General features: G+C 37.4%; 1 protein-coding gene across 4 annotated transcripts; it reads right to left on the reverse strand.

Moving 5' to 3' along the window:
- Positions 1 to 1,577: 1,577 nt before the first annotated feature.
- On the reverse strand, positions 1,578 to 23,148 carry LOC103050136 (sulfate transporter). Of its 4 annotated transcripts, XM_088133645.1 has the most exons (5): positions 22,718 to 23,026; positions 18,196 to 18,417; positions 14,353 to 15,004; positions 11,042 to 12,548; positions 1,578 to 6,084 (listed from the first exon to the last, which is right to left on the reverse strand). In XM_088133645.1, exons 3-4 carry the CDS (start codon positions 14,992 to 14,994, stop codon positions 11,043 to 11,045), a joined length of 2,148 nt encoding a protein of 715 aa, XP_087989771.1. In that variant the 5' UTR covers positions 14,995 to 15,004; positions 18,196 to 18,417; positions 22,718 to 23,026; the 3' UTR covers positions 1,578 to 6,084; position 11,042. The 4 variants fall into 4 exon arrangements, with proteins under 4 accessions (XP_087989771.1, XP_015743945.1, XP_007430404.1 ...); XM_015888459.3 differs by lacking the exon at positions 22,718 to 23,026 and adding an exon at positions 23,037 to 23,148 and having other exon boundaries at positions 1,578 to 12,548; XM_007430342.4 differs by having other exon boundaries at positions 1,578 to 12,548; positions 22,882 to 23,026.
- Positions 23,149 to 23,193: the final 45 nt, after the last annotated feature.

The following is a 23,193-nucleotide window of genomic DNA, read 5'->3' on the forward strand; positions in this document are numbered from 1 at the left end:
TCAAAGGCAGCCCCATGTAGGAGGAATTCAGTAGGAAGTCACAAAGGAACAAGTTACTGTGAGTAGGAGTCCCAGATCAGGAACAGGCACAATTGGCACACAAGATGGATTTGTCCAAAGCCGTCCTGACCATGGCTGCCACCTGTTCTTCAAGCAGAAGCCACAAATCCAAAAGGGCCCCCAAGTATACACTAGTTATGTCTGGGGAAGAACTAACACCTCCAGAACGAAAGTCCTGGAATCCTGGAAGCCTTGATACCCACAGCCACTCAGTCTTGCTAGGGTTGAGCCAAACTCTTTCTTCTTCATTCAGACACCCACAGCCTCAGAAACTGTGAACAAACTTTAATGGTATCACTTGGTTGGCCAAAGGAAGAGACATATAGGTATTATCAGCATATGAATGATACTCTCACCTAGCAGCTTCATGTAGATGTTAAATAGGAGCAGAGAGTGAAGAGCTCTGAAGTCTAGGGCTAGATCTCTCCCATTCTAACAACACTGACTGAACCACTGCAACACTGTGTTCCCCACTCCCAACTTTCAGTGTCAGTCCAGAAGGATACCACGATCAAAGGTATGGAAGGCCACTGAGAGATCAAGGGGGGCCAGGATGGATGCACCACCTCCATACCAATCCTGCCAGAGATCATCTATCTACAAGTGTGATCAATGCTACCTGAATACATCAGTCTGATACTTGGTTGAAAAGAATCCAGATAATCCGAATTTTTCCAAGGCCCTCTGAAGCTGTCAAACAACCACCTTCTAAACAAACTTCCCTTACAAGAAAAGCTGGAGTTGGGACAAAAATTATCTGTTAGATCCAGTCATGGTTTCTTGAGTGGATAGACTACTGCCTTTTTAAGAGCCAGTGGTATGAGAGGCTGAGACTAGCCCCAAACTCTTATAGGTGACAGTGGGTTTCTATCTAGGTCTCCCCAATCCTCCATAACACCACACTGGTTGTTAGAAAACTGAAGTTAGAGATTGGAAGTTAGTTGAAAGGCAGCATGGACAGATGGTCTCAGGAGATAGCAGCTGGCATACTGTGTCTGGGCTTGGAAGCTAAGTAGGGTAAGGCCTAGTTAGTACTTGAATGCTAGAACTACAGGGAATTTTGTAGTATGCTAAACTGGGAAGTCAGAACAACATCATTCACAGAGGGAAAGGCAAACCTCTTCTGTACTGCTGCTAAAAAAATCTATATGGAAGTATTCATAACATTACTAGGAGCAAGTCCAACTTGAAACTTTCCTTCATGGACAGAAATTACTTTTCCAATCCATACTTCACCCTGAAACTTTTCACTTAATAGGTTTTAATCCCAGTGGAAGCTTTTTGATCTGACTCCCATTGAGAAGAAAAATAGCTGGGAGAAAGAACTGAGATAAAAGCAATCTCTCTTCTTTTCTGATTATTTGTTTTGCACTGTGTACTGACACAGTGACTTATAAAGTGATTGCACAAACATATCCTCCAGCTGCATCCTATAATTATAGACATGCTGCAGTTTTTGAATTCTGAAAATTTGTTCAATGGGACAAAACAACAGCACAAGACATTAATAGTATTATACAGTATTTTTATTGGTAAATATTTTTATAAAACAATCTTATGAAAACAGATTCAAAATTTTCTGAGATATTTGAAACATGTGAAAGAAACTAGTGTTACATTTTCAATGCTTGAATGCAATAGTACAAATGGCAATATACAAGGCAACATTTGCTTCCCATTTCTTTGGTTACTGAATTTTTACACTTTGATCTTCGCTATACAAAAAACCCCTACATAATATATACATTTGGACAAAATACAACAAAATGTTTGTTTTAAAAATGCCAAACAATGTTGTGAGTTTACAGTTTCTAAATAACCTAATAAAAACCAATACTATACAGGTAGGTTGTGATTAGTGTTTGAATAATGCAATATTCTATTTAGTGCAAATTGTAAGTTGATACCTGGTCATATTCAATGCAACCCAAAGTTCAGTTAATACAAAGCTAACACATGCGAAATTGAGGCAATCTTCATGTGTGCAAAATGGAGAAAAGGAAGATCCCATCAGTGGAAAACAGTTCAAGTTTTAAAAAGGGCCTAATTATTAGAGAAAAAAATTGATGTAGTTAAACAACATGAATGTGGTCATAGCAGCATTAAAATAGGATGAGATGTTGGAATGCCTGAATCTACAGTAGATTTTTTGTTTTGTTTTTATTTTGCTTTCTATAACTACTCTGTGACTTTGTTAACCTTATAGTATAATTTTCATCCTTTACTGTAATATTTCATTAATATTCATATAAAAATGTATGTCTAAAGTTTTTCATTGCCTATTTCTGTTGAGCTGGAACCAATTACCATATTTTCCACAGAAATATCACTTTGAATAGTGCAAATTCGAATATTGCAACCATTTTGTGGGATTCATTCACCACACCAATCAAGACCTACCTGTATATTAATAACCGAAGTTTAACATTGTGGTTCAAGGCAGCATAAATGGAAGTTATCTCTCATTTCATCACCACAACAACCATTTGAAGTGAGCTGCCAAATCAACAGTAAGCTCCTGGGTTGAGTGAGAAAAACCAAAGCAGATGTCCTTGAGACTCGTTAACATTTTAACCACTACATTAAATGGGCGTCCTTAACCACTTTAATTTCTGGAGTTCAACAGCAATTTTGCTCTATCTAACTATCTATCTATCTATCTATCTATCTATCTATCTATCTATCTATCTATCTATCTATCTATCTATCTATGGATTTAGACATTTGCCAGCGCAGAGAAGGCAGGAGACAAAATTTCTTCCAATTTGCATTTCTATTTACGTTCACAAATATCTGCTACTTTTTAACTAGCTGTTTTATAGGAAACTATATTCAGATGCTACGAAGTGCACCATTTCTTTCAGTAGATGAGCAGATGCACAGAAAACCATACTGTAACTAATGTAAAGTTAAAAGAGGAAGAAAACTGCACTATTCTCTTGCTTTACTTATGGCAATAAACAGTTGAAGGAAAAGAGTTTAATGCATATTTCCACCTAGAATTTTGAATCCACAGAAAAAAACCTCAAAGCAGAGGATTCTGCCAATGCTTAAGGACAAGCAGATTATTTGGAATTTCCAGAGTTTTTTAAAATATCGTAATATACCTACTTTTCATAATATCTGAATTCTTCTATACTTCCTACATAATTAGCACATTTTTAAAAAAAGTAACTAAGTGAGAATTGTATTTGTACAATCATACAGGTAGCAAAATAATTAAACATTTTATCCATAATGCAATGAATTTAATAAAACTTTTGTAAAGCGGATGAGGTTACATCTTGTTACGATTTCCACTGATTATTTTTCTTAGGCTTATCACCAATTATGGGTGATAAGTTCTCTTCCTTTGTAATAACTCATTAGCTATTATTTTAGAAGCTCGTAAAAGAGTCAATAGTGAGGCATACAGATTTCATTCCCTATCTCCTCACATTCCCAGCCAAGAATTTAAGCAATGTGTATCTTGCATCTGAAAAGTACACATAAGAAAATATGAGTTGAGTACCCAGAAAAATTGTGATTTCATTTGTTTTGCCATAAACCTTGTCATCCACCCATGTCTTTGGATATTGCACAACTTCCACAAAAATAAATAACTGAACTGTGACCATATTGGCTGATTTGCATATTGGTCAACAGCCCACTTGTCCAGTTTTATTATTCCACTTCTTTGGAAATAACTAATAAAATTGCATGTTAATAAGAATCTGCAATGTACAAGAATATCTCCCCATAAACACTCTCTTATTTTTGTATATAAAAGCAATCAGCTTTCCATTTACAGAAAAATCCTGTAACTCTGATGAGATACAAACAGCAGCCCCATTCCGTCATTAAATCACTATTAATTTGAGAGCATCTGAATAGTGCACAATTATTTCTATAATCTAAGTTTTTTTTAAAAGCTACAATTTTCAAAGCAGCCTGAAAAATTAATCATTCTTTCCTAGAATATAATGTGCCATGCTCTTCATTCAAGCTGCCCTATGACATGTACGTGGCAAACCCAATAAAAGAGTTTGAGAAATGAGATATTAATTTTCAGGGCTCCTAAATGAAATCTCTGAAGCATTATTTAAATTTCAAGAAGTTGTGAAAAACCTTGTAAAGGTCATGATAAATAAATGAAATAAACAGAAATATTTCATAGCATAGGTGCTAAACACGTAATTAATCTCAGATATGAATGACATTAAAATATCAGTGTGTTCATTATTTAATCTTGATTCTTAATGTTCTTTTACAAGCTCTAATATTGAACAGGGATGACTTTTTCCTGAGCAAAGCGATCTCCAAAAGAGCCAATTGTTACATGATAGATTCTGAACTTGTAATATTTAAAAAACAAAAAACAAAGGAACAAAAGATCTGGTTGGTAATTTATATAGTCCATCTGATGGTCCTTTAATATTTTATTGTATTTAGAGCTTTTGCAAAGCATTATGAAACTTTTACAAAATTAGCATCATGAAAATGTTTAAAAGGTTCTAAGTGATTTTTCCACCATCCTAGATCCATCCACTTTTGGAATCTAATCCCCCCAGCCCCCTCAGCTGACTAAAGTGCTGCACATCCTGACTTGAAACACAGTAATTATATAAATGCAATTATATAACTGCATATATCTTAGATTTCTTTAAGTAATCTAGATTTTTGAGACCTACTGTAGTAGTCAATGAAAGATATAACTTTGAGGTAAAACAACAGTTAGTTCATATGTAATGCTAAACTCCACTCTGTTGTCACATAGCCAACTTTCAGGTCATGCATCACTAATTAGTTATTGCCTAGTCTGCAGCATATTGTAAGTTTGCCAGTTCACACTAAAACCAGCAAATCCTGGTTGCTACAAGTTAGCAAATGATTACTTGGAGGGGTTGCTATACAGATGCAGAGTTTGTTCTTGTAACAACCAACCATGATTAGGGTTATATATATATATATATATATATGGCAGCAATATATAACTTTTGCTGGTCCGTTCCAGATAGTATGTGAGGCCAGAACACATAATACATTTTATTTAATTTCATCTACATAATTAATTGTTTTGTTCCCCATGTATTTAATAATTTCCCCCTTCTGTCACATTAAAAAATACAATTTGGTAGCAATTTTTGGAGGTCTGTGCATCTGTGATCTATGGGTCATCAACTCAGTGAAAAAGATTCATTTCTGCTGAGGAGCTTCAGGTAAGATGCAAAGAGAAACCCCTTTACGTAAGCTGTAGCTTGCTTGCATAATATTGCACATAATCCTGTAAAACATTGTTCGAGGAACCCTTTTACTTTCAATTGTATCACAAAACAGCCCTGCTGTTTTGCATGATAATCCTGCCCCTGTGGCCTTTTCTTTTCCCCAACCCAAATATTAAGTGCAGCCCAATTGTGAAAATGTTATCACCCTAATCTGTACGAAGGACATCTAGTAAAAGCGAAGATGCAGATTGCATCCAGATATCTGGAGGCCTACCACCCGAAAGTCAACAGTATAAAATAAAAGAAAATCTCCCTATTTTTAATTCTGCACAATCACATACAACAGAGGAACTGTTCTCATTTAGAAAGAACATACCAATGTACAGTGGCTAATAGTAACAGCAATCCAAAGGACCGCAACTACAAATTTAGCTTCTGTGAATTGCTTCCAGTATCAGCATACTGATGTTCCTAATACAGCACACAGCTGTTCAAATAATTATTATACTTTTAGATCACTTCTCACTGAAATACCTAGAACAATGTGTAATGACATGTTGTTCAAAAAAAACTCAAGTAACTTTATTTGTACCAGCTGAGTTTCCTAATTATAAGAGAATTGACATGTGATCTCACCCGCTCTTTCATGCTGTTATCTTCCACCAGTCATCTGATGTATCCAGGGACAAGGTGGTCTGCAAATAAATAGCTCTGTAGTGGTACCTGAACCACTTTAGTTGCATCTACTGGAATCATCAGTCCAGTCCCCAGAACTATTCTTGCTCTTCTCCCCTCAGGGCAAGATGGCTTTTAAATAAATCTGTGGTGGCAAGTGATAAAAGAAAGGCACACATGTATATATAGGTAGTCCTCACTTAACAGCCATTCCTTCAATGATGGTTTGAAGTTACCAACGGCCTCAGAAAAAGTGCTTTATGACTTGTACTCGCACTTACGACCATCGCAAACCATCGCACCACCACCCCAGTCTGTGATCATGATTTGTTTTATGATGGTCATTAAGTGAATCATGTGGCCAATAAGTGAATCATGTGGTCATTAAGTGAATTCTGACAAAAAAAATCCATTGGGGAAGCTGGATTTGCTTAACGAGCATGTGATTCATTTAATGACTGCAGTGATTCACTTAGCGGCCATCATAAAATGGTCGTAAGATCAGGTCCTGTCACGTGTTGACTCGCTTAATGACTTCCCCCCTTAACCAATTTTCTGGTGCCTATTGTGGTTGTTAAGTGAGGACTACCTGTACTACCATTAGGAGAATACAGTGTAAAATGCTTGCAAATGAAGATATAGAGCATATCCTGTGGGGAAAAAAATTGTAGCAGCCTTTCAAAAATATTTTTGCAAATGAAAGAAAGATCTATTAAAAAATAAATTAGCAAGGCAGAGAGATAAAAATAATAGCTACATTCATTGCAAGTCACATTCATGCCTCTTTTGGTCCACACTTCTGCATTTCTGCGAAAAAGCAAACACCGAAGTTGCTTAGGGCACATCATGTAACTAAAATAGTGGCAAGGCAATTAAGAGAAAGTTTTCAAGCAGGAATGCTTACAAAGTTTATCGTTTCAAACTTGTAAAATGCAGATTAAAATTAGTACTATGACACTTATTAAAAGTATAATTTTAAAATATATTCAATTATTGAATGCCAGCATTTATAGTGTATTAGATATTCAAGAAGCAACAGAAACAGCTATAAGCAGCATCTCTAAGAGGGAAAAAGATTCCACATTGAGTTTATAATTGAAGTTTTATGGATATTAATTTCTCTTGCTGTTACCATACAGAAACATTCTCCCTAAAATTAACTTCCATCTCACCAGATGGCAAAGGCTGTAAGAGGCCTTTTTGATCTTAAAAGGTCTCAGTAGGGGGGAAAAAGTCTTGCTCATTAAAAATTCATTTTAACTTCATTAAATACAACAGGTTGTTGAGCAGACTGCATAATCTCATTCAAAAAAGTTGGTCCTACAGATGAAATTCCCACCTTTTTACTACCATTGTCCTCCTATGGTGTCAGGAGCAAATCCCAATGGCTGCAAAGACTCTTTAATTTGGCCCAGAAGCTGGAGTTAGATTTTGGAATTAGGAATCATAGTTACTTCAACCTTGCAAGGAGACATAGACCCAGCAGTGCACAGAGAGAAACCACTGGATGCACACGACAAAGTAATTTGAGTTCAGCAGTAGTGAGGGTGATAATAAAAATAGTATCTCCAGCTTTCTACATTCACATTAATTTTATTTAAGTCAGGTTGTCACTTGTACTAAGCCATGTTTTTTGATTAACCAGAGTTTACCAGGTAGCTACAGTGGCTAGGTTCATATCACATACTAAGACAGAAAACCCTACCTCATGCCTTTATGAAATGCGTGAACCTATCAATTTTCTGTTGAATTTTTCTGTTCCTAAACCTAAGCTTCCTGAGGACCTTCATGGAAAACAGCTTTATTCCTTAAGACTATTTTCCATACTAGTTTTTGGAAATCACTGGTGGACTGCTACTAACAATTTCCTCATCTCAGGATGCAACATCAGAAGGATTTACATCTATGGTTCTTTTCAAAGATGACTGGATGACAAAGATCCCTACTTCCCTGGAAAATAGCTATATAAACACTGTCTGCTGTCTCCCTAGAGTGCATTTACTAAGGACAAAATATTTCTAAGGAAAAAGGTGTCAATCCCAAGTGAAACAAAAAGCTTCCATCAGAATGTAATAAACTTGAAGGCTGTAGAAACTACTTAACTATGACTTTTATAATGCAAACTCAAAACGAGAAGACCTGTAATTCTGAGGGAATATATCTTCAGTTTCCTTGACAAACTAACCGAAAACAACATGAAGCAGTGGAAATAGGACCAGAGGAGGGGACGGTCACAACGAAGACCACAGGCTTTCCAAATCAGTCTAGGCCTTTTCATTTTAAGGGAACTACACCAATTTCAATACAGTATCTTTAGTGCAGTGTGCTTTCCAGTTATGAGTTGTTTTTAGTAACTATGATAATGTATATTCTTCTCTTCTTAATAATAAGGCTTCAATATATTGTTTCATAGTACTCCACAAGATCAAAGGTTTTAAAACAATGAAAGTAATTTTATGGTAATCTTAAAAAAGCCAAGAACCCTCTTCCTAAAATTATTATTTATTATACAAGAGTGACAGTGAAAATGCATTATTATCTCCCAGAAGGCATAAACAAATAAATGCATTCAACCCCACTGCAATTTACTGTATCTTTTGAAGTTAGACATGGAAGATTCTTAATCATTAAAAAAAAGAAGAAATCAGGCAGATATTTCTCTAGTAAACTGTGCCCCCTAGGGATTTAGCCGTAAATTGCAGACTGCACGTAATAGCAGGTGGGCATACCTTTGTCTTCCTTAATTCATAACATTAGGATTTAATATTATCCATCAGAATTGACTGGCAATAAGCGGAATGGGTAAAGAAATGTACACTTGCAAACAGAATTTCTCTTACAAAGTCACCATGGTGTCCACAGTTTAGGGTGGCTTTTGGAGGTCGGTCTAAATATGGGCAACCCTTTTCAGCTGTTGGGCATGTTTGGAATTTTGAGAGGTGGTTATGGGTGCTCTCACAAAATGGCTGTTAAGATGGGCACAGCCAGTCACAAAACATGGATTTACCAGCAAATTATAGCATTCTATCTCCTCTTGCCCTAGAGACATTCCATGTAATTATTTTAAAATTAAAATAATATTTAAAAATATCCAGGTGGGGCACAGAGCCCAGCAGCTACCCAAGGAGGAATTCTTGGTACAGTGGGGCTGCCAGGCACTTGGCTGCCTATCTCTGGGTTACACAAAGTCACAGAGGAAAGATATATAAAGAGCCACTGGTTGCTATAGTTTCATGAAGTCTTCAGGATACTACTGAACACAGAAGAAAAATAATGCCTTCATGCTTTATTGATGGGCATCCTTCTGATCCTTTTTTGGAAATACTTTGAGTAGGAGAAACTTTGACTGCTTTTAGTCTTATGAATATCCATCTCTTCTGTTCAAGTCCACTAACATTTTTTCAGATCACTTAGAAAAAATGAAAGTTTCTTTCTAAGTCAATGAAATAAGCTTAAAATTGTTCAGATTTTTAAATATCAAAGTTCTATATATTTTGTGGATCTTAGCTCCATTATTCAGACATAGATAATTACGATATGCTTCTGGGAAGCAGGGAATAATCCTATTTTGGCAATAAACTCTGTAACTCAATAGACATTTTACCTTTGCTGTTATCTGTGACAGATTTCAATTCTTTCCAAAAGAGACTGTAAAGGAATTATTCTTTAATAATGGTTACAGCCCTTCCCTTTTGTGCCAAGAAAACTATTAGTAGCAATGCAGAAATTGCAAAGTTTCTCTATATCTAAGCAAAGCCCTGTTCCACCAGAATCAAAAACCCTCAATACCCTTTACAAAAGCTCTAGCACTGAAATAAGTAATGGAAAGGAATTTCTGATTTAAGATGTGTCAATAAAACTTTTATTTCATTTTCAGTTAGTGTTTCATATATCTATCCTGTGAGAATTTCAAAAGAATTAATATGTCTTATTTCTGCAAAGTTTTGGGGAACATACAGGAAAAAAAGTACAATGAAAGTCTATATCTGGAAAAATGATTATTCACCAGTACTGGAAGATCTTTTTTGAGGGGCAGACAGAGGAAGAGCTTACATGTTCTAACTACCCTGGCCAGCATCCATTCATTTTGCTAAAAGAAGTCAATGTTTCTGTTTCCTAAATAATATCTAAACAGACTAAGTATCTAGTGGCTTCATAGAGTGTATTTCAAATGACACACCTAAAACTCTAAAATATGTAATATCCAATGATATGGCCTTTGAAACCCAATAAAGGCATATGATTGATTTAAAAACAGGTAATAAAACCTTTTTCAAAACTCAGGTTCATTTTAGAACTCAGGTATACATATATTTTCAGTCATTTCTTAGACAGACTAAGGCATAAAAAAATCAGAATCCAAATTGCTCTGTCTTGAATTATGAAGAAAACTCAAGTTGAAATTGTCAGTTCAATAAAACAACATGGTCTTCACACTTAAGGAAAGTGAATGGAGATGTTGACAGAAACACCTTCTCTTCCCTACTCCATGACTATGGCCACCTAATTCCACAAACAGCTTATCCTGGGGGCCTTTCTCAGCATGTGGGGTGAGATTCCTAAAGTGGGGAGAAATGTCCCAAATCAGATGGACTTCAATTTTTCTGAAATACTCTCTCCTCCCCAAATAGCGTACCATGACACACCCACATAATTCAGAAGTATTCCCCTGAGAGGTACCAATGGAGGGCAAGAAGGAGAGGGGGGGTAGAGTATAAGGAAGCAGAAATCTTTCCTTCTGTGAAAAAAGGAGTATCCTGAAAGGCCACACTACCTGCCCAGCACAGGGTGGGATAAAAACTTTGGGCCCTAAAGGCATCCAAACCAGAAGGACCCATTTCGTGAGGCTCACTAAACTTCTGAGTATTTCTTCTAGCCAAGCACAAGTTATGAATGTAGTTATCCACACCACCTCATTCATAGCATTCATCACTATTTCCTCAGTGGTCTACTCAGCAGAGCAAAATAAAATGTAAAAACATATTTGTTTATAATCTTGTATGATCAACAGGATGTGAAAAAAAGGAATAGTCCTTTACCACTTTGTGAGATATACAATGCCCAGCATTGTAGGTCTCATTAAACATGAAGCTTTTACTTACATTACATTTCAGAGGAACTGCTTCCATTATGCCTATAGGTATACAGTGCATATTCCACAGCTTGGTGCACACTATGGAAGAGAAAATGCTTCTCTCCCTTTTTAATATATTCCCCTCGCTGTAAGGAGTCCCTCACAGAAAGATTACACTGAGCCAGCAGCACCTGGATGCCAATTTCGCCATAATCCTTTCGAACTTCTTTGAGGGTATGGATCCCTGCTGTATCCAAGAACTGAACTGCACAGCAGTCTATTACTAGCGTATGGAATTCTATTTGCTGAGAGACAAGTTGCACTGAAGTTTCGACCTGTTTTCTGCTAGCACCATCTGATTTTTCAGTAAGCTTCTGCTTTTCTAGCTTTCTCTTTGCTGCCAGTTCCAATGAAGGATTGACTCCAGTCGTTTTGTATAGCATGGACTTAAAGTTCTCTTTGTTAGCATAGTATATTGGTGCTTCAAAGCGAAAAATTTTGATGCCTGCCTTAACTTGAAGGCCACTGTAGGCAGGGAGGGGTTCATAGATTTCAGATTCTGGTACCAAACCAAGTAGCTGTCCTTCTGGGTTTTGTGTCCGCAGAATGACACATATCATTGAAAAACAGACCCCAATAAGAAGACCAAGTTCAGTGCTTATTAGTGCTGAAGATAACATAGTGACAAACCAGATCACTGTGTCAATTTTGCTTAACTGCCACATTCTTGGCAGGTCACCAAATTTTCGCAAGGCTCCTCTGAGATTGACAATGGTTATGACTGCTAGCACACATTTCTGGAGTGAATAGAACAGGGGAGCAATCACAAGCAGAACTAACAAGATGACCAAACCAGTCACCACACCAGAGATCTGAGTCCTACAGCCTGTTGACTCTTTAACTAAAGTCTTGGCTAGGGCTGCGCTGGTTGTGAAACAATGAAAGAAAGACGGGATGATGTTGCAGAAACCAATGGCATACATTTCCTGGTTGGGTTTAACTGTGTAGCCATGTTTCTTGGCAAACATCTCTGAAAGAGATACAGTGATGGCAAAGCCAATAATGGCTATGGCCACTGCATCCATAGCCACGCTGGGAATTAGACTCCAATCTGGTGATTGTGGTGGCAGAAATCCAGTTGGTATGTGTCCAGCCACACTGGAATCATATTTCTCTTTCAGCTTCCCAAAATGAGAAGCCAGTGTGGCTGCTATGATCACGAAGAGCTCAGTGGGCAAGGGAGCCTTGAGTTTTGATTTGAACCGCTCATTCAGCTCTTTTGTTGGGATAAGAACAAGAAGGCACAAGCAACTGGTGATGAGGTCACAGATGTTGGTCTTATGGAGGTTTTTGAATATGTTTATCCATGTCGTCAAAAGGGAACCAATGCCATTACTCCGTGGAATGTTTAGGCCCAAGAGGTATTTGGCTTGTGAGGTAAGGATGGTGAGGGAAGCACCGGTAACAAATCCGCTGAGCAAGGAGTCAGAGAGGTACACAGAGACGAAGCCCACCTGGAAGAAGCCCATAGCAACCTGAAGAGAAAAGCCAAAGTTTAGATGACACTTCTATATTACCAAGGAAATGAGGCTGAAAGATGATGCAACATGTTATTAGACATGTCATAATATATTATGCTGCTATTCAAAATTACAATTAGCTTTGTGTTTGTTTCAATTCTTCAACATGTTTATTGCTATTACTATGAGAAATTCCTTGTTTCTCTTTTTAAAAGATCTTTAGATTTGTATGTTTCAGAAGACTGAAGATTCTTAAATTACCAATATTTTACTGAGCTTTTCTTTAAAATGCCACTTAATCCTCTCTTACATTATACATCATAAAATTGTGATATGCATGTGTTTACTTTGATATAAATTTTGTCTGATGACATGTTTGTAAGAAGCACATTTTATACAACTAGAGCTATTGTGTTTTTTACACAGAGGGTGTGTGCGCATGTGTACCTTTGAGTCAGTGTTGATTCCTGGTAGTGACTCAAGTAGACTGCCTGACTAGTCCCTGCAGTTTTCTTGACAAGATCTTCAGAAGTGGTTTGCAAATGTCTTCTTTCTAGAGCTGAGACAGAATGACTGGCCCAATGTTACCCAGCTGGCTTCATGCCAAAGGCAGGACTAGAACTGTACAGTCTACTGGTGCCTTAACCACAATACCAGACTGGCTCTTTTTACACAGTTATTAAACATTAAATCAATATGCATAGTGATACCACACATTTTGACCACTGAATATCATGAGAAGAACAGAATCCGCTCCCCATTTCACAAACAGGGATTAGACTAGATGCATATGGCAACTGATCAGTGGACCAAAGTAGTCCTAAATCTGTGGATTGACTCAGAAAGTACAAATTAAAAAGCACAAGAAAGGTATGAGTTATAGTTCTTTTGTATATAGTAGCTGATAGCATGAAGGAAAAAAGATAGGGAGGTGAAGACAAACAAATGCAATATGTTCAAGTGAAGTAGAATTCAGTGTCCTTGTTCTCCAGAAATCCAGGGTCCTGAAAGTTCACCCATGTCAATCATTAGCTAAGAGGTGATAAAACCAATGTCTTCTCTGCCAAGCCCAGCATTCTATCTTGCAAAACTAAATCCCAATTCAACCCCACATTCAGAAGCCAACACAGTCACTTCATAAATATCCTCTGTCCATCCTACTAAGCTGAAAAACAAAGTTTCAGTATTGGAAGTATGCAGTATTTGGATCCAAAACAAGCAAAGGTGCATCAGATCTAGCATGCAGACCTTTGCTGTATCTATTGGTAGCTCCTTAAAGGAACTGTACCTTTTCCTGGGATTGTAAGGCAGCCATGAGGACTCAGATCATGAAAAGGCATTAAGGATGCAGCATAACATCTCTCTCTGCTTTGGATCCAAGTACTGCACACCTCTATTCAGGATTAATAATGCTAATCCTGGGCAAGACAAGCAATATAACATTTATCTAAAATACTTTTAAAAAATTAAATTTGGGAATGAGAAATAAGCATTTTCCCAAATAAATTTCAAAATATAAGTGTAACCAGGCCCAATCTGTAAGAATTACAGATGTTCATTAATACTTTTAATTCAACATTTAGATATAACACTAAAATTGTTAGTGCTCCCCTTCCTGATGCTTTGAAATTACAGCACTTAGAACTGCAATCTACCCAGTGTTGCCAAAGCTTCTATCCATATATTTGTAGGACCTAGGAGGGAGAAATCTTAAGCTACAGTTATTGTATCAACCTATCTGCAATTCTGCACACTTGACAAAAAAAGGAAAAGAACACAAAACAGATGAAGTGGATACCCTTTAACTGCAACTTCTTACCTGATAAACCCCAGCAATGAAAGTCACTGTTGCTCCAACAGTAATTGCATAGCAACTCCTATCACATAATATTTGTGAAGTCTGGTTGGCAGTCCAAGACACCAATGTGTTATTTATGAGGTCATTCATATCAGAATGATAACTGCTAGAAGCATCAGGTACTAAATCGTATCCAGCTCTCTGCACTTCACGGTCCACCACTTCTCCCACCATCAAGCAGAGTACACCAAAAATGCCAACAGAGATATGATGGGATGTTCCAAACAGAAAGTAAATTATGCTGGCAAAAAATGATGTGTACAGACCATAGATAGGTTCTTGGCCAGCCAAGAGGGAATAAGCAATGGATTGCGGAACCAGCAAAATTCCTACAATTATGCCAGACATAAGATCCCCCAAGAAATATTCTTTCAGTTTGTACTTGGGAAGCCATGTCAGTACTGGGAGAAAACTGAAAATCAGATCTTTGGCTTTAGCTGGGCTACAGCTGCAATTTTTCTTCACTTTCTTTATCACATAAGCCTTGATATCTGTGCTTTTTCCTATATGTTCCAGAGAGATCCTGGAATGATTATTCCATTTGCCCTCATTCTCCTCTGCCAGTTCAAACACTGGATGGACATGATTGGCTTCTTCTGCCATCCTCAGGGCTCTATAGAAAAATGGAGAAAAAGAAGTAAGACTAATCCCCATTAGTCCATATTCAGATAAAAGGCTTATTAAGACAAAATTCATACAAGCAATTCTGAAAAAGAAAGGACTTACCAATATTAATTTATATTAAACTGACCAAAAATGAAAGAAAGCAGACAAACAAAAACCTTGGTCCAATTCAGTACTAACAGCTGTAAATCTAAATTATACCACTAAAACATGAAGCACAAAAAGAGGGTTTGCCACGGACATGAGAACAGAGCTAGGGATGCAGAATCTATGGCTGAAATTGAGCAGCACATTGATGAATACTGGTAGCATTATTTCCTGTAGATTAACAGTAGGAAACAAAAGAAATAAGGAACATAAACTTTCAAATGAACTGAATGCACCTTAAACTGAAGAACAAAAATGGAAGGTTATCAAACTAATTTTTAAGAACTCATTGAATGCTTCCATCCAGCTGTACAAAAAAGTTTCCCACACCTGATGTACCTAATAGTAAAGGTGGCAACAAAGAAGCCCTTAATTATGTGGGAGGTCTTATATTAGACAGTTCCCAGATTGGATAGTACTCTGGAACAGAGTTTTATTCTGTATAGGGAATGCAAGAGGTGCCAGCTATGGGGATGAGGAAGAATGGATAAGAATGCAGAGCTCGTTTTCCCCTGTTCAAGGTTTGAATCTACATGCTCAGAAAGTTTATGAAGATTCTCAGTCATCCAAGCGGAATTGTCTGGAGGCTGAGTCATGGCAACTGGACTTCTTTTTTGGTTGGAGACATTTCGGTACTTGTCCAAGCAGCTTCTTCAGTCTAAAAATTCTGAAGAACTTTTAGACTGCAGAAGCTGCTTGGACAAGTACCGAAATGTCTCCAACCAAAAAAGAAAAGAAGTCCAGTTGCCATGACTCAACCTCCAGACACATGCTCAGAAAGAGTGACAAGTGCAGTCCTTTACTTCTAACTTCAACTCTCTGGTTTTCTAAACTCTATGTGTTACATCTTGCCTCCTGCTTTGCTTCCAAACAGCCTGAATAACATGTGTGGGTTCTCTCTTTTACACACACAATAAGCCTATAAGGCTGACTGCATTGGACTAAGTCATGATTAGACTAAGGGCATATGCTATTTAAAACCTTAAGCATTTTAAAACTTTGTATGTTCTGGGGTAATTCAAAACGTATGTTTTCATTCTAAGCTGAATAGTAATTTAAGATGTACAGTATTAATGTATTCATACAAAAGGTATATCAAGGTAACATGTTTTACTGGTTCTTCCATAAGAAGCAGTAAATACAATATAAGAAATTTCATTTCATTTAGAGACTGCGGGCACTATAGCCCACAGCTTTCTGCTGTACATTTCTTTTATAATTATGGATTGCAAGAATTGTATTTACATGAAGAAACAAATATTTTACAATGTTTCCTGCTCGACAAGGAAGTGGCACTTGTATTTTGCATTCTGTACAAGGAATCTGAATCAACATGCAAAGCAAGTAAAGGAATGAAAGATAATGATTCTATAGTAAAGACAATTTTAAATTGTAGTGTTTTCAAAGCTTGCTCTTTATATGAGTATCTACTGTTTGCACCGATGTATTTTTCATTTTCATCATTTCCTGTGAAACTAACACTGCATGTAAATCTTATAATCTAAATATGATAACTGTAGATTATAACACCTAGGTGACCTCAAAAAACCAAAGCAAGGCTAGAGTTGGTTAGGATAGGATGAGATGACACCAGGAAATTTCAAGGTTGTAAGGTAAACTGGGAAATAAATGCACACATGTGCACACACCAGAAAAAGGGCATGGCAAACCAATTCTTTTTTTGTTGCCAAGAAAACTTCATAGGCTTCCCCAAGAAGTCATCAGGAATCAAGTTTCACTCAAAAAAGACTTTATTTTATGAGAGGATGGAGAGAGAGAGAGAGAGAGGGAGGGAGGGAGGGAGGGAGAGAGAGAGAGAGAGAGAGAGAAATTGAATAATATTTGGGCCATTATTGTTCAGGTATTGGTATATAGAGAAATACAGGTAGCAGCTAACTTGTAATTTACCTCTTTAGAATTATTATTTCTTATGAAAAATAGATAACTTCCAATCTATCTCTGGTCTTAGGAATAATAAGACTATCATAAGTGCTAGTTTTTAATACATTAAGTAGGAATAATTCTTTGTCAAAACATATCCCATTACATTTATAATCTAATCTTCAAATCCCCATGCAATCTTCACCCCGCCTGCATTTTGCAAATAGTCCATCAATGGTTTCCATTCTTTAAGGTAATAGTTATTTGAATTTTCTTTTAATAAGCAAGTCAGTTTATCATTTTCTGCCATTATCTTTATTTCATTATTTCATATCTTTTTTCTTTTTTTTACTTTATCTCACTTTTTCTTTTCCTTTTCTTTATAATTTGTATTTTCAATTTTCTTTTTCATTTCTAACTTTTAACTTTGTAACTTTAAAATTTCAATAAAATATTATTTTAAAAAAAGAATTATTATTTCTTGCAAAAACAACAACAACCAGGGTTTCACACTGTATCTCTAATTCTTACATGTATGCTATTTTATATCATGTTTCAGTTCTGCTGCAGCCTTTTCAAGGGCCCTTCAAATGTATTCAGAACCAGAGAATGCATCAAGACCCACTGTGTCACCAGGATGAAGGGAGCTATAATCCGGCATGCTTGGATGCTGCCAGGTTAGGGAGTCTATTTTTATAATTTGAACTAAAAGGCCATAATAATGCACAGATGCTGAACCTAAGCTTGAGCTTGACACTAAGCTTCAAAAAGAGATCCAGCAGAAGGGATCAGCAAGAGTGAAAAGAATAAATTTGCCTCTTTTTAAAGGCTGCAATGAGAGAAAAATGTAAGAGAAGATAAGCCAAGGACCTTCCTAACAGTTTTCTGGCTATTAGAAGCCCATAAGCTAGTAGATACTGCTTTTTAGCTAAACATTGGGATTCAACTTGGCCACAAGCGAACAAGTGGAGAAGGTAAGTAGATTAGCGAAGCAAAGTTCTGAAAAGGATCCTTTATTTAATCAATCCATGAATCAATCAATCAAATTTATAGCTGTTGCATGTAAGAGATACTACCTACACACATTCACAGATTGGGGGTGGTGGTAATATGCAGATATTGTGTGTATATACTGTATATACTTTTACATACTGTTTGAAAAATGAAGCTAAATTTGTCTTCAGCCTCCTTGCTATCCTTTCTGATGGCTCCTGAAGCGCTCTTCAAAATCCAGTTGTTCAATTGTCCAATATCAATGAAATTATTTCTCGCTATTTTGAGGCAGGAAGCTTCCAAAAAATGAGAGATCCAAGCAAACGTGGCAGGCAACGTAACTTCACAGTCTTGACTTCAAAGCAGTCCTTTGTACAGGAACTGTATAGGAATACCACACCGAAAAAACAAAGTGAAGCAACACAGTAAATATTATGATCAAAATATAAGCAATGACATGACCTGGCTGCTGTTTTGTCTGGTATTTGGACTCATTAAGTTCATCTGGTTGGTATCTGGCTGCTGGTTATGCTGCCAGATTCCTCTCATTTTCACTCTCACTCCCAAAATAAATTACCAAAAAGAACACATTTTCTCTCTTTCCACGTGCATGGGAAAAAGAATCAGTGGATTTGAGACCCTTTTGTGATGTATCTCAATGACCAGAGATTAAGCTTCATCAGATGTGCTTAAGAAAAAGACCAGTCTTTCTAAAGACCCAGACTGCCTATTACCCACTGCATTTCTGCAGATCTCCCCACTAAGAGTCCACTGTGCTTACATAATTCCTGCAAGATTTTTGGAAACAAAGATGTTCTTACTAGCGCTTTGCTTGTCTAAATATAAGAGCACAAGATAGGTACCCAGACAGTTTAAAATTTATGATTAGTTGTAACTAATGCCCCAGTATTAAAGAAACCATGGCATTTAGCCTAATTCAATACCCTTGAAAGTACATACAGTAAAACAACTGCATATTTGTCATATGAACCCTGAGGAGTGTCTGTGTACAGTAAGAGGCTTCCAACATCAAGGGAACAGTGGTTTGTTAGGAAGCTGTCTGGCACCAGAAGCTGGCCTGAGTACATTTCACTTTTATATGGACTAGTATGAAAGCTTTCATTGTGTAGTGTGGAAAAGTCTCTCTCCAATAAACAAGCAGCTTATTGCATGTAATAATATAAAGCCACTTATAAGACTATGGCCAGCTCTAGTTTAATACTTTTTCTACCATAATTGTCCGTTTAAAAAAAAAAAAAGCTAATACGTTTCATTTAGTTACATTTCTCATCCTTAGCATTTGATATGACAAGCTTATTTGTCTAACTGCCTTAAGGATTATCCAGAATATATAGAACAAACATTAATGGGTAAACCCACAATACTAAGAGATTCCTTTAAGTCAGCAGATGTGACTGGCACGTTAGTATGAAAAATGTGGAAAAGTATACATTGATTATGGTTGCTCAAGACTTAATTATTATTTTGAAGTTACAAAGTAATTCAAATATTTGCAATAGAATAAGGAGGTTCTTTTTAACTGATTAAAATGAATTATTCAGACGAATCTGCACTTCATCCAAACTTCAACTGTTGTTGCTTTTTAAAAGAAAATGCTTAACATTTCTTCAATTCCATTCATTCATACAAAGCTGTATTTAGTATTTTCCTTTTTTTTAACTAAGGGCTCAAGGATAGGTAACAGAACCAAAGGACTTTTTTAAAAAGCTTTTTTGTACTAGGATTGCCTAGAAAAGCCTTTACTATAATACATTTGACTCCTAAAAGCTAAATTTAGTTAAATTTGCTTTTTAGGAGGCACAGGACTTTTTTTTTTTTTAATGTAGCAGATACAACTTCCCTGGTGGACATCTTTAAGAATAAACAAACTCAAATCCCATCAGCAGATAAACCTATTTTAAATCAACACCACTGGTTCATTCACAGTGGTGCTTAGTAATTGAAAAAGAGTGACTTCTTGCTGGTGGCTAAATCCTGAATTTGGCTGTCCTTCTGAGATAGCAAGCATCCTTATTGCTTGAAGGAAATCTATACTGGTTTAAAAATTTAGATAGAGAGAAGAGCCAGCACATAAACACGTTCCTCGACATATGAGATTTTAGATTAATCTACAAATTAAATAAACTAAAGCCTGCAGCTATTTATATATGACACATATAACATCTGCATCAGATTAACAGGGAGGCAACTTTCTTCTTTTAATTAAGCTTCTATAGCCAAGTTGCTATTGCTTTTCTTAGCATTTGTCCTGCTTGGATGCAAGGTCTGCCTGTTTTTCACTGTGTTTGCCTAGTTCTTACCCCAAAGCTTATTGATGTGTGATGCAATGAGGGGTTTGGTTTTCAGCTAGTTTGTTGTAGAGGTTGGCACTGTTTTTGAGCCCAAGAGGGAATGACCGGTCAAAGTCACACAGCTGGCTTCTGTACTTAAGGAAGGATTAGAACTTGGGTCTTCCCATTCCTGGTCAAGCATCTTAACACTGGCTCTTCTTTTACAACCAAGTAATGTCCACTATTTTAAAAAACAAAGTAATTTTCTCTCAGTGGCTGCATCCATTGTGACAAGGCTGTTAAAAGCAGATGGTTTAAATTTACTCATGTGAATTGTAATGAGCACAAAGGAACACTAAGAGGTTGATCCAGTGAAACCATTAACCTGATAGTCTTCCACAAACTGCTACTGGAATTGTGCACACACAGAGAGTATTTTGAGCTTTCCACAAGCCTCTTTCGACCATTCAACACATAGCTTAAAATCTGTAAAGAGAGATTAAACTGCAAACTAAGAAACAAGAAAAGCAATACTATATTATTAAGACCTATTTGGTGGGGGGAAAAGAAAGACTTGTACCATTTGTCCCACCGTTATTTTTTTGAATGTGAGAGGTAGGTCTCAGAATTAAAATAAACCTGATTTTGCATATCCTCCAGGAAGAAATGTGAGGCTTGCAAGTTGTTGTTTTGTTATTATTATTAAATTTTTATCCTGCCTTTTTTTGGGGGGGGGGTCAACTCAAGGCGGCAAACATACTTAATACTCCTGCCTCCTATGTTCTCCACAACAACAACCCTGTGAGATGGGCTGGGTTGAGAGAGAGTGATAGGCCCAAAATCACCCAGTGGCTTTCATGCTTAAGGGAGGCCTACAACTCAATGTACTGGTTTCTAGCCCAGCATCTTAACACCAAACTGGCTCTCAGATAGACAGACTTGTATGGTATTAAGAAATGTGTGTTATATGTATAAAATATTAAATAAATGCATAAGTTATGGTGAATAGGGTCATAGCCAGAATAGTTGCAGTTTTTATGGCCACAATACTTTTCTCTGATATTATGTTTATGGAAATCACTGCAGCTCTATCCACAGAAATAGTTTTCTGCACAAGCTTCATTTCAGGATGGAGAGTGGCCATAAGTAATGAAAACCAATTTTATGAACCCATCCTAACTAACAGCTGTAAAAATGTTTGCCTAGAAAAAGTGAAACCAACCCTTTCAAATTATCAGACTTGGTAGAAGCAAGCAGGAAAAAAATCACCAACATTATTTTCAAAAGTAGTTTATCATTCTCTAACCAACCCTGCCATCCACTGCACCGCAGCATGAAAATCAAATACTAATCAAGTATGAACTATTGGATGATGTAACCTAAACTTTCTTCCAAAATGTGAAATGAAATAGGATATTATGCTAGATTACAAATTCCCCGTATTAAAGATATTGTTAAAAGATAATTAACAATGTTCTATTCCTTAAAACAATCTTAAGTATCATTAATACCTTTACAATCCTTCTTCCCCATACTCTCACCACACCAATATCATATTTTTCAGTGCAATTTTGATCATGGTTTTCTAGGCTTCTAGTTTAGAATTCTATTTTATCTCCCCCCCCAATTTTATCTTTAATTTCTTTTCTGTTATAGACTTGTACATGTTATAGTTTTGCAGATTCATTCTGAACACTATAAGGTTGGCACTCCTTGTCCATGCTGATGTTTAAATTAATACTTTAGTACTGAAATCTTGTATTGGTCTTCTGAGAAACACACTCCACAGAGTTCAGTAGAACTTGCTCCCAGGTAAGTACATATAATAAAGGCACACATCCTTTTCCAGGCCAACCAGTATAACTTTTTGAACATTTTGAAGTGATTTACAATCAATAATAAAAATGCAAATTAGAAACAGAAGGCATTAATATACCAACAGCATGCTCCGTTTTAAAAGTGAGGAAAACAAACTATGGGCCAGGTATCTTCCAAGTACAGAAGTACACCCCAGGTCACTCCCAATACAGGAGAGACCATTTACACTGAATCCGATTTTGAATACTGAGCTGCAGTTTTTCCAGCCGCTCTTCTTTCTGGGAACCCACGGTGGGGTATACAGAGATCTCCTCTCCCCATTTCTATCACTACAAACCTGGTGAGCTCTTTGGCCGAAATGAGCGGCTGTACCACAGTCACTCAGCGAGTCGAATTCTGTTACAAAACAGTCGTGGACAAAAGACGCCGCAACTTTCTCTAGGTGGACACGTGTGCGTGTGTGTCTTTTAGTGTGAGAATACAAACATTCAAAGAAGGCGTGCGTGTTCTTTCAGTTCAGACTGAGCAGACGCCCTCCTCCCCAACTCTAATAAATCCCATTCAATGCTTACCTACTCCCAAAATCCGTACAACATGGAGGAGGGGCACACTCAAAAGGAAGGGGGGACACGAGTGCACGGGGTTCACCCCTTTGCACTCTGCTGACTCTTTGGTCGAAAGGGGTTATCTATTCGCGGGACACGAACGACCCCACCGCCACCTCAGAACAACTCACTTCTTCGGGGGGTTTCCCTTCCGACTGCTTCGTCCTTAGAACAGCACAGGCGCGCGTAAAAGCGCCGCCGCCTGGTCCCTGCTTCTGGGGCACCTCCACTCTCCCCACCCGCTCCGCTTCTTCCCTCAGGACGCCGCACGCTTTGCCGGCCTTACCCGCCAAGGGAAGAAGCGTGCCAGTCTTCCCCAGCCTCTGCCAAAAAAGCGACAAACTTGCTCGTCCAGCCCCCGCCAGTCAGCGGGCCGGAGCACCGCCCCGCTCCAGCCCACTTGGCGGCAGGCCAAGGCGGCGGGGCGAGCTGAGGCGGCCTCC

Source organism: Python bivittatus, unplaced genomic scaffold, assembly GCF_059951505.1.
Source record: "Python bivittatus isolate LINGU-HERP-01145 unplaced genomic scaffold, Pbiv_v1 ctg000080_np1212, whole genome shotgun sequence".
Lineage (NCBI taxonomy): Eukaryota > Metazoa > Chordata > Lepidosauria > Squamata > Pythonidae > Python > Python bivittatus.

Coding starts and splice junctions, on each gene's coding strand:
- LOC103050136 (XM_015888459.3), bottom strand. CDS start 14,994: ATGGCAGAAGAAGCCAATCATGTCCATCCAGTGTTTGAACTGGCAGAG. Junction 12,549..14,352: donor TCATTGCTGGGGTTTATCAG/GTAAGAAGTTGC, acceptor TTTTCTCTTCAG/GTTGCTATGGGCTTCTTCCA.